Source organism: Alexandromys fortis, unplaced genomic scaffold (genome assembly GCF_014885135.2).
Source record: "Alexandromys fortis isolate MF-2015 unplaced genomic scaffold, M_Fortis_MF-2015_v1.1 scaffold_23, whole genome shotgun sequence".
NCBI classification, from domain to species: Eukaryota; Metazoa; Chordata; class Mammalia; order Rodentia; family Cricetidae; genus Alexandromys; species Alexandromys fortis.
The window spans coordinates 16189180-16201748 of NW_026067907.1; the positions used below are offsets into that span (position 1 = coordinate 16189180).

The window sequence follows — 12569 nt, forward strand, 5'->3', positions numbered from 1 at the left end:
TCATGGTAAACTTTCTCAAGATTTCTGTGGTTTGATTCCCTGGGGCCATGCTTTGAGACTTAAAACACAGTCTTTAACAGTCATATTTAGTTTCTGAGTCTTTCTTACATTGTAAGAATTTTTATGATGAGCATTACCCTTTTAGTAACAAATACAATTTTCTTGGCTCTTCTCCTGACATATTTTGAAAATGGAACTCTTATGGCTTAATTCCAAATTAAATTCATGTCTTTAATCAAAGTTTTATAACTTTTTTTGTAATCTACGGAATTGATCAAAGAAACCTTTAATTAATGAACCTACAAAAGGAGCATGGTTTTGGGTGGGTAGTTAATTAAAATATCATATCATAATTCAGATGTGAGAGACTCTAAGTTGAAAGTATATATTATCAGGGAAAGAGCTCTGTGACAAAATATGATTCACCTAAGATTCATAATACAAGCTATTGAACTATTATATTAGTAAAAATCTTGACTTGATTTTGTGTTTGAGGTTTATTTGTATATTGACTGTATAATAGATCTTGTAGAATTAAAATAATATTAACTAAACATTTTTAATTTTAACAGTAATTTGGCAGCATGTACATATACATGCTTCTTGTTGAGACATTGGTAATTTTATAAGTTTAAATGCTGTGGAGTTAGAATCCACACAGAGTACATGTTGACTAATTCTTGTATTTCACCTTAACAGTAACAAAAAAAAAAAAAGATGCAAACAATGTGGGATAGTTTGAGAAAGTGCAGGAATGTAAATCAGAAAGTTTAAGAGTAATCACAATAAGATCAGGAAGAACACCACTTCTAGTGTGTCTCTGCCAGAGTGTTTCCATTTACGGTTTCTTATTTAGTTACACAAGTCATAATTTACAAAATAATAATGATAATTCTATATTTGCTTTTCATGTATTATAAATTTTAAGTACAACCAAGAAACCATGAAATAGCAGGGAAAAAACAGCTTAAATCTTGTGGGCATTCACTAATATGTTTAAAACAGTATTTATTGCTCTGAAAGTAACTTATTTAAGATATATGATAACATGATAACTGTGACACCAATATTGTTAGTTAATAATTACTCATGTTTTCATATCCAAGGAAATGAACAATAGACATTACATAACTTGTTGGAGCCACATATGAATAGTTTGTTTAAGCAGAATTTCAATATATGCTTACCAAATTCAGTCAATGTTCTTACAGAAGTCTCATTTGTACATTCAAAAAGACTCAGTAACTTGCCTTCTATTAAGACTTGAGTAGCAGCAATCCCTGCTATGCACAATACCAAGGCATGGGTATTGAATGGGAGGATGTTAGGTCTAGAACAAGTAAATTAATGTCAAATTAATGCAAAAAGAAAGGAGAGACATTTCAAAAATTTGTGAAGCCAAAAGAGTATTACATCTGAAATAGTAATAAGGGTAAAACACATATTGAGAACCTATATTGTGTACTGTTGAAAATATAGTATTCCTCTACCCAAGTTTCCATTATCAGAAGTACAAGGAAAATCTTATATATGGAAGGGAACAGAACACTACTGTTTTTCATACTTGCTTATAAGAATGTTTCTATGAGGAAATGTATATTTATTGCTAAAGGTCAAATTCCAAACAGAACAGTATAAACTTTTGAGGTTTTATTTTAGAAATTTAGGCTTGCTAGAAAATATTAAGTAATCTAAGTATTCTATGATTACAAATGAATAGACAAAAAAATTGTGCTTGAAGATAATATGTATGAGATATCCCATTAGGAGTGAATCTCAGTCTTGGCATTCTCAATGTAGATAATCCAGACCAGGCGGAAACCTGCAGAACAAAATTTTAACCTAAGAAACAAGGAATGGAAAAACCACTGCAGATGGCTTGATATAAAAAAGATAAAACAAGAGCTTTTGGTTTTCATTTTAAAAATGATAATTTATATTATATCTCTATCTTTCCAAATAACAAGGTTTCCCTAAATTACATAAATTAAATTTTTGTACTAAAAATGAACATTTTAATTATATAATTATCTGTTCAACAAAATAAGCAATGTAGGAGACAAGAGATATGACTATCCTTTGTATTGATGCTTTATGGGTAAGATGAGTCAGTACTGAAAAAGACCTTTATAATTTTGTCTTATATTAAAAGATTCTGTGGAATGTTGACTATTATAGTGTATGCTAAATTTTATCTATGTTTCATGTCTCAAGTTCATAAAATCATGACTATGATGCTAAATTTATTTGTAAATTTCTTTTCTTTTTACATTATGTATATATCATTATATTTCAAAAAATTGAGACTTTATATTATATTTCTTTCCATGCATATTCTTTTATCAACATGCACAGGAAACTATGCAATTTCTTTTAGTAAATATTTTAATGTTCATAACTACTAATAAAGGCATTTTGTATAGAAACAGGAAGGCGAAAATATAGAAATAGACACTAAAACTCAAACACCATACAATTTAATGAGAAAATGTTTAAATTTTTCATAAAAATACCAAACATTATTTAAGAAGAGTTGTTTGGGAATCTAAATCCTTTACAAATATCTGTATATTAAGAGCCTTGTTTATAAGCTATACTCCAGTACCAGAATAATCAGAAACAGTATCTTAAAAACTTTGATAGTGAAATGGGATTTATATCCAGTTTGGAGTGTTGGCTATCCCTGAGTGATAACATTAAAATGTTTAACACAGGTTTGTTCATGACTTCTTGGTGTATATTAAATGAGGTAATGTTTATCCCCAACTGATATAAGAAACCTATATGTATAAAAAGTTTCTGATTCAAAGCCACAGTATGTTCTTTTTAAATACCAGTTGGTGTATGCTATACCATGAACTAAGATATATTCTTCTGTCTCCCTTCATACTATCCACATCTTCCACTGTATCCTGCTGCCTGGAATGAATTGTCTGATATTCTCCAATAGGATCCAAATGCATCACTCAACGAATCAGAGTACTGGAGTCTTATTTGTCTTCTTGGGATTCTCAGAGTATCCACACTTACAAGTGCCTTTGTTCCTGGTGTTTTTGATCATATACACCATCACTGTTTTGGAAAATCTGGGTATGATTTTGGTCATCAGGATCAATGCCAAACTCCATACTCCCATGTACTTTTTCCTCAGTCATTTATCCTTCATTGATCTTTGTTACACCACAGTGATTGCACCAAAACTCTTAGACCTTTTGATAACGACAGACAAATCTATGTCCTTAAAAGGATGCATAATCCAGTTTTACTTTGGCTGTGCTTGTGTGGTTGCCCAAACCTTCATGTTAGCAGTAATGGCCTATGATCGCTTTGTAGCCATTTATAATCCTCTGCTCTATACTGTGGCTATGTCTCATAGGCTCTGTACTCTCCTTGTAACCATAACTTACCTCTGGGGTGGGCTCTGTGCTACCACACTGACATATTTTCTTCTGGCACTATCTTACTGTCGATCTACAACCATTAACCACTTTTGTTGTGAGTACTCTGCCATCCTCTCAGCCTCGTGTTCTGATTCTTCCTTCAGCCAGTTGGCATGCTTATTAGTTTGTATGTTCAATGAGATTTGTAGTCTCCTGATCATCATTGTCTCCTATATTGTTATCTTTGTCACTGTCATCAAGATTCCTACTAAAGGAGCACTCCAAAAAGCCTTGTCTACCTGTGCACCCCACCTGACTGCTATCTCCTTCTGCCATGGTATCATTCTACTTCTTTACTGTGTGCTCAAGTCAAAGAGCTCACTGCTTCTTGTTAAAATAGTCACTGTGTTTTATAGCATGGTCATCCCTATGCTCAATCCTCTTATTTACAGTCTAAGAAATAAGGATGTAAAGGAAACTGTGAGAAAGTTAATCCATGTAAAAATCCTTTCTCCCTCATAGCGACACACACACCTAAATTATCTTTTCTTAATATTTTTATTCATTGATTTCATATTAGCCAAATAATGACACAAAAAATTCTGAGAAACGGGATAATGTGTGTGTTTAATAGTCACATTATTCACTACAAATGACTTTATAGAGAATGGAAATTATGTTTTTTAATCTTAGAATGGAGAGAGATAAATCATGATTCTATAATGATGTCTACATTTCTCTTTTTTCATTTTTTCTTTTCCTTTCTATTTCTTAACTTACACCTATTCCTTCCCTTTCTCTGCCCTTTATATTTTTCCCTTGTATGCATGTTAACATTTGTGCAGGAGCACCTTTATATTTATATATGAGTACATATGAATGATAATTCCCTTTGTTTGCTTCTTCAGCAAGCAATAAGAAGGCATATTATATTATGCACATTCTTCAAACTTCATAAGAGCACTTTTAGGATCAATTGTCTTGCCTTCCATCAGTAAGGAAGAAATACATTGTGGAAAATATAACGTTTATAACTTTTTGACAACCAGAGTTTCTAACTGCTGATTCTGAGATTACATAATTTGTTTTTGCATACACATCTGAAACTTATGCATATAAAACTTTAATGATTAGAACATACAAAGGGCATATAAAATTTTTAAAGATTTTGTTCAAAATAGCATATACATTATTATTTGAAACATCACATACTTTTAAATGTCCTTTAAATATCCGTTTATCTGTATTACAGCTGGATTCGAGCTTTGTTTTCTCTTGTCAGTTCTGCATGCTTCAGACATTTAATCTTTGTATGTATCTTATTAAATAAATTTATCTTCAATTATTATGTGTATGTTGGAGTTTTGGCTTATGAACTTGAGTGCGGTGCCCATAAAAGTCATAAACAGTCTCGGATCCTTTGGAACTGGAATTACAGTCACTTGTGGAATGCCCTTTGTAGGAGTTGATACATGAATTCATATCCTCTGTAAGAACAGTGTGTGTTCTTGACCACTGGACCATCTTTCTGGATGCTGCTAATAGGTGCATCCATGTTGGCAGGAGTTAGACTATGGCTATTTGTGGTGATCTATAATCATGTTTTCTATAGTGTTCAGGAGGCTTCTTCCTTGTCATTGTCTATGTCACACTTTTGAGCTACTGTTGATTCTTTAATATTAACTTGCTATTTGTTGACCTTATCCTTTTCAGTACTAAGTTCACAAACTATTCTCTGTGAGCTTGTTGGCACTGGTGCACTATCCTATTCTGAATAAAACATAAGTCAGAAGACTGCTTTTATTAACTCTAAATTTTTTGATAAAATACATATTATTTTTCTCTCTTCCTATGTTTTCATTTAAATCAGAGTCATCATGATTTCAATGGTGGGATGAAACACAGCTGTCCATATGTGTCTTTCATCTGTCACTAAGATTTTCATGGTTCCTATCTTCTTTGTCTTACTATTTTCCTCTAAAAATTTCAAGGCTTTCAGGAGGTATCCTTTGTCTTTGATAGATCATCACAGAACTATGGCCTGAGCAACCACGATGTGGTGGAGATAAGTAATGAATAACAACTGACATAGTAAAGCCCATCATTTTAGAAATTTTATTTGGCTTAGAAAGTAACTGCGTGCTATTGTTCAATGTCAAATCACAAATGTGAAGCAACCTACTGATAAACATATCATTATCAAATTATTTTACATACAGAAATTAACAGGACTAAAATCACAGATGACTTAGAAGTAATCAATGTAGTGAATATTCTAACAATATTTGAGTATTAGTAGACTCTTCCATCTCTACTCAGATCAACATTCATTTCAACTTATATCTCATGAAGTAAAATTATTTTGAGATATTCTCAAGTGCATGTAACTTTAGTGCTGAATACTCAACCAACACTTATTTCCACAATTTGTGTAGCTGTATGACAGCCTTCACTGAAGTTTGCTAGATAAACTTCACTGACTCAGACTCTTAGTGATGGATATAAACATATATATAGAAGGTGGCTTCATGCTAAGCATCAGAATTAAGTCTACCCCTAGATTCAATATCCTACCCTTTGTTGGTATTTGTATTAGATTTACATTACAAACTATGGATTCCTTCCTATATCCTGTAGTGGGTCCCAAATCTAATTCTAGAGGGTTGGTTACCCCAATACAATTACTTTTTTGTTGTTCTGTTTTCTTCTATAAATGAGGATAGTCAGTTATAATGTCAAAATTATAATTGAATGTATAACTATCAGGTATGTTTTTTTAAAATATTGGGATATACATTAAAAGTCCTTATAAGACAAATAGAGTTTATTTTTATTGTGATTTCATTCCCCACTACATTGTTTCTTGTTCAAAATATTATTTTATTTAAATGTATATAACAATTTGTAGAGTGTTTTGTTAAATGCATATAACACCTAATTTACAGACCACCAGATATCCCTATAGTTAAACTCCATGATTGTTGATATATTACTGTTTATTTTTAAACACCTAGAAAGCTCCAATTGGATAAGTTCTTTTTTTTTTTACAAATCATTAGTAATAAGGAAAATTACAATATTTGTTTTAGAAATAAGAATCAACAATTCCAAAATAAAAAGAACTTTATTTTGCAGTTTGTTGTAGAATATCATTACTGACATTGAACTTTATGAAGATTTTGATATTCCAAAAGACATCAGTTTTGATTAGCAAGTGAGAGCTGCAAAGATATAGGAATTTACTTCAGGCAATTAAGTAGCCTACTAATTACAAAATAGTTTAATCAATTCCATGTATCTAAATTTTTGTTAGTTAATGACTGAAAAAAAGAAGAAATTTATTTTATAATGTATGTGTGCTAGCTTAAAAATTGTGGACATTGAATTTCAAGCACAAAATCTTCACTTAAATAAAAAACTGATGACTACATTCTTTATTATTTATAGCTAAATACTCAACCTCGAGTTGAAAAAAAAAAAAACTGGTTAACCAGGTAACTTGAAGTTAAATTCACTGTCTTCTTTATTTTTTTAGTTTTAATTTTGCTTATCATTATAGAAAGTATGAGAAATTTTGTACAATATTTCTTTAAAATGAATGAATATGGCATTATATGTTTTTACTGATCAACTTCCTGACGGTCTCTTTGACGTCTTTATTCCTGAGACTATAGATGAGGGGATTTAACATGGGGATGAAGACAGTATAGAACACTGAGGCCACCTTGACCATGAGCCATGAGCTCTTTGTGTTTGGTACACAGTAGAGAAAAAGAATTGTTCCATGGAAAATAATTATGGCAGTCAGATGAGAGGCACATGTAGAGAAGGCTTTTCTACGGCCCCCAGTGGAAGGCATCTTCATGACAGTGATGAAGATGAAAATATAGGACGTGAGAATGATGACCAGGCTGCTTATTTCATTAAATGTAGCAGAGACAGAAATAATCTCCTGACTAATGTAAGGGTCAGAATGGGAAACAGCCACAATAGCAGCATGCTCACACACAAAGTTATTTAAAATATTAACTCCTTGAAAGGATAATTTCAGCAAAAAGTAAGTAAGTGTTGTGGAACATATTAGACCCCAAGAGTATGATGCGCCCACTAAAAAGGAACACAGTTTGGGGGACATGGCAACTGTGTAGTGAAGAGGATTACGCACTGCCACAAACCGGTCATAGGCCATCACTGCCAACATGTAGGTTTCTGTCACCACAAATGTACATGCAAAGAAGAACTGCATGATGCAGCCTGCGAAGGAGATGGTTCTGTCCTCTAAAATCAAGTTCTCTAACAGTTTGGGTGTCACAACAGTGGAGTAACAGAAGTCCACGAAGGACAGGTGAGCAAGGAAAAAGTACATGGGGGTATTGCGAAGCTTTGTGTTGACCCTGATGATGGCAATCATGCCCAGGTTTCCCAGGACAGTGACTGAGTATATGGTCAGGAAGAGGAGGAACAGGGGCACCTGGAGGTCCGGGTATTCTGAGAAGCCCAAAAGGATGAAGGTCACTGAAGTAGTCTGGTTTTCTTGGTCCCTGAGATAAAACAGAAAAAAATGAAAAACAGACGCAATTAATAAGACAGGGTGAAAACAAGGAACTACAAATAATTTTATTTCAGTGGTTAAATTTTTTAATTCAAAATAAAAGTTGACATATTAAAATATATGCTTTTATCCTTTGCAGTATAATGTTGCTTACTCCATAATAAAATACAATTCACAAGGTCAAAGATAGATCACTCAAACATAGGATAAAATTTCATCATAAAATTGTAGAAAGTGTTATTGCATGTTGCAGCAGACACACTGTAAACTCATGGTGTATCACGACATATTTTAGTTATACAAAACAGCGTCTACAGTGAAACCTTGACTATTTTAATTTCCTAATTATTCAAAGTAACTACAACTACAAAAAAATGAAAAGGAGTTACTCCTATATGTGCTATGCTCTTCCAAAATGTCTTAAATGCTCCTTTCTATGATTTTAATTACATTATTCTTACTACATTATAAGCATTTAATGACCCTAACTCTACTCAGCATCAAATTAACACTATTGCACATAAGATAAGAATGGCATGTCTGTGTGCCAAAATTAAAGCCTCATAGTATTCACTATATTGTGATTTCATTGTTTAAAATAATATTAGACTTGTGCCCTCCATATAAAAACTATCATTGACATATACATGTAGTTTTTCTTCAAATACTACTTTGGCTTTCATTAATTCAATACACAACACTTATTATATCATGAATAACTTTAAAAATTTCACACAAACTTTACTGAGTCCAAAATCTATAACTAGACCTTTTAAAACTTTACACAAAACTCTATTCTTTCTCTGATTCCAATATAACAAAATGTGAGCAACTTAAGATGTGAAGGAGTAATCTTTTCCACCAGTAACAAATGTGCTTTCAACAACTTCAGACATGTCTTTTCAACATGTGTAACTCTTCAGTCCATTTCTCATATTTGGTGCTTATCATCTATATTCAGTTGTTGGAAGGCTCTGTGTGCTGTACATATTGTAAATATGTGCCTGTAAAGTGAAAATTCCTTCCTTCCTTTCTCTGAGATCCATTTTAGGCTTCTCATTACATTTCCTCTATTACTGAATATCATACTGAATATTTTAGAAATTACAGAATTATCAAATATAATTTGTATCGTCAATTTTTCTTTTGAGAATTAATATGAAGTGATATATGTATATACATATATACATATATAATTACAAATAAGTATATCATGAATGTCTTATAATTGATTACAGTTAAAATGTTTGTATATATAAAGAAAATACATATAAATATATGAACAAATAAAATGCTTTGGAAATATTGGTAATACAAGAACCATACAATGGGAAACAACATGATAAATTCGTCTAGTTAGCAGGACTATGTGGTGATCATAGAAGGTAGATTACGCATAAATTTTAAAGCCTCAGAAGACTAGGACCTTACATCATTTTCCGTTTAAAAGAAAATAAAGTGAGAGTTGATTAAACTCACCACAACGCAGAAAACTTTGGTGTATTCATTTACTTAAGACTCTTAACAAAAATTAATAGGCTCCAGAGCTGCCTCTGCTAAGAATTCAATTTATTTTTTAATTAATTAATTGTAGAAAACATAATGAAAACTGCAAGTTTTATTCTACTGTCAAGAAATATTTTAGAAAAAAATGACTTCTATTACATAACTTTTACAAAAATGTCTCAGTGAAAACTGAGAGAAACAGAAAGAGAAAAAGCAGAAATCCAGCACCAAACTGTAACCTACATATATGCCACAAAGACTTTGGGGATGTGAACCCTAGAGAATGTGACTGAAGAATTTCCCTGGGGGCACAAATCAAACAATTAGAAAAACCAAAGCCACATGTGATATTTTGCTTGTAATTTTATCTAATATTAGCAACATTTTCATAGATAATTTTAGTGACTCAAATATCTTATCAAACATTTAATGAGATGCTAGTATTCTTTAAACTTAAATACCTACAAGTAGCTATAAAGCACCTATAAATTAATACATAAACGGAGGACTAGCTTTTATGTTATCAGAAGCCATCAGTCAAGTTTCCAAAGGAGGGGAGAAACCAACAGTTCTATCTAGCTATGACTCCTTGAACTACAACAATACCAGCATAGCATGATGATGATGCCCCTAAAGGTACAGTAATCGCATACATACATTGTGGTAACCAACATCTCTCTGATTATACTCAAGGTCCAAGCATCAAGAGGGAAGCCATGCCAAGTCAGAAACATTGATAAGTACTCAAATCTAGTAGAGTACTTGGAGTAGAACCTACGACTACCACTTCACTAAATAAGCATAATCTCTAACTACTCTCTAAGTATTCGTACTTATACAAACAGATGAATTCATCGAAAGGACTCTTTTCCACAGTCAGAGACCATTACAGAAGATCACAACCAATCAATATGCAGAGTTCTGGAACCCAGCCTTAGTGCATGTATCTATGAAACAACTCCTATAACTAAAGCTCAGGGAATAGTGCAAAAGAGGGGCCAATACACTAAAGAACAACTTTGGGTGTAGCTGAAAGAAGACAATTTAGATCCCAATAATTCTTTTTGTGTGTGTGTCAAGAGAGGAGACTTTATGTAAATTAACCAAGACTTAATTTTAATAAAAGGAGATAGTTGGTCTAGGTCTTTAGGTGCTTGGAAGGAAAGAGGAAGTTAAATACATTAGCAACAAGTATGTACTCAGAGAAAAGGAGGAAGGGCTGCAGAGGGTGGCGGGGAGAAGGCCTCATGGCAGAAAAGGAAATGGATACCACATACACACATGTCGCACATACATATATGCACACATGTGCATATGTGTACAAAAGCACACACATGCACAAGACACATTCACACATTCAAACACATTGTCACACACAGTGTACAATTTTATATGCTACACAATGACTGTTTCAGGGGTATGATTTTCAGGCTTTGTCTTTTTCTTTTTTCTCTTTTTAAAAATAAGTTTGTAGGGGCTGGAAAGATAGCTCAGTGGTTAAGAACATAGTCTGTTCTTCCAAAGGTCCTGATTGCTAATCCCAGCAACCACATGGTGGCTCACAACTATCTGTAATGAGGTCTGGTGCCCTCTTCTGGCCTGCAGACAGAATATTGTATACATAATAAATAAATATTTTTAAAAAATAAGTTTGTATCTCTTAGACTATTAAAAAGGGGGAAAAGTGTTAAGAGGATTTTGGAAAAATTAATAGAAGATAATCTTTTTTCCCCAGAGAAATGTGATGTTCAGTTCTCCTCATGAAGAGTTAAAAGTTTCAAAGAGTGGTTTTCAGTCTTGTTAACGTGCTGGCTACATAGTGAATCTACAGCTGCTTTCTCCCAAGCATACAGCAAGGATGCCACTCTAATGGGGGGCAGGGGAGGCAGCTCATGGAGTTGTGCCTTGAGGCAGAGGCGGAGAAGCCTCCAGAAGGACAGGTGATCTGTATTGCTGCTTGAGTAGCTGTGGGCCTGTGAAAGCATCACCTGGACACTCAGACCCAATGAATGTAGCTTTGAAGCTGGCTTTTGGAGACCATGTTTTCGAAACTCTCACATTGACTCTATTGCTTTTGAAGTATTAGAACACAGAGTTAGGGGATGTATGGACAATGTTAGAAAAATAAGGTGAGGTCAAAGGGAACGTAGAGTTTTGTTTGTTTTTTGTTTTCCTACATCTGGGGCTCACATTTCATCAGCTATTAACTGTTTTTTCTCTTATGTTTATGCGTGACCAATGGGCCTCCGCATTTTCACCACGGAGCTGTTTTGTTCCTCCCACTCCCCTGGCTAGAGCAGGATGTCTCAGCAGGGCACCGCAGGCAGCCGGTGCCAGAAAATTTGTCATGGGAGGTGATCCTGTTTGCAGTAGGGCTTTAGCAGCCTTGCAGGCCTCTACCCACTAGATGCAATGAGCATTCTCTCATTACCAACAACCAAATATTATGTAGGCACAGTCAAATGTGCCCAGGAGGTAAAATCATCCCAGTTGAAAAACACCAGTTGAAAAAAAAAAAAAAGATCAAAACCCATTAAGTTGCCACACCAACCCCAGTAGAATCTGTGTGCCAAGTTCCACAGACTGAGGTGTTTGACTCCAGAGGGAGGAGGTCTCCTGGAACCAGCTGTGGAACTCTCTAGCAGAGAGAAAATATTGAGCCTTAGTTCTCATGGCAGTCTGGTTGCTTCTATTTCCTTTCTGTACTTACGAGATGGTCCTGATAGCCTGGGCCAAGAAGAAGCTTGAAGCATGGTCACTGGCCATGACCTCTTTTCTAAACTGGGATGGTCGGTGGCATTAAGTAATATTGTATTTCCTTTATTTATTAAAAATATAAATATCTAACAACTAGAACATGAGAAGGTTGGGTTTTCTGACTCCACAGTTCATTACCCGGGCCTGGTCTCTAATATGTTGAACATGAGTGCTGTTAGGGGTTCTTTTGAAGGTTGTTTTTTGTTGTTTTTGTTTGTTTGATTTTGGTTTATCAAAAGGAAACATGAACAAACTAATTTTTTTTTCCAGATTCTCTAATCATATTACAAACCTCTTCAGAAACAACGGCTATGAAATTTTGGTTTTGTTTGCAAGCAAACTCCACTAGGTGGCAGAATGACACCATAATTCTA

The 12569-nt window shown here is 33.7% G+C and overlaps 2 protein-coding genes across 2 annotated transcripts; one reads left to right on the forward strand and one right to left on the reverse strand.

Annotated features, from left to right (window-relative positions):
* Window positions 1-2924: 2924 nt before the first annotated feature.
* On the forward strand, window positions 2925-3902 carry LOC126497809 (olfactory receptor 1165-like). Its single transcript, XM_050135979.1, has one exon. The coding sequence runs from the start codon at window positions 2925-2927 to the stop codon at window positions 3900-3902; it is 978 nt and encodes a 325-aa protein (XP_049991936.1).
* A 3088-nt stretch (window positions 3903-6990) lies between these two features.
* On the reverse strand, window positions 6991-12204 carry LOC126497810 (olfactory receptor 5D13-like). Its single transcript, XM_050135980.1, has 3 exons — window positions 12149-12204; window positions 9904-9920; window positions 6991-7985 (listed from the first exon to the last, which is right to left on the reverse strand). The coding sequence occupies exons 1-3, from the start codon at window positions 12202-12204 to the stop codon at window positions 6991-6993; spliced, it is 1068 nt and encodes a 355-aa protein (XP_049991937.1).
* Between the last annotated feature and the right edge of the window lie 365 nt (window positions 12205-12569).

Coding starts and splice junctions, on each gene's coding strand:
- LOC126497809 (XM_050135979.1), top strand. CDS start 2,925: ATGAATTGTCTGATATTCTCCAATAGGATCCAAATGCATCACTCAACG.
- LOC126497810 (XM_050135980.1), bottom strand. CDS start 12,204: ATGGCCAGTGACCATGCTTCAAGCTTCTTCTTGGCCCAGGCTATCAGG.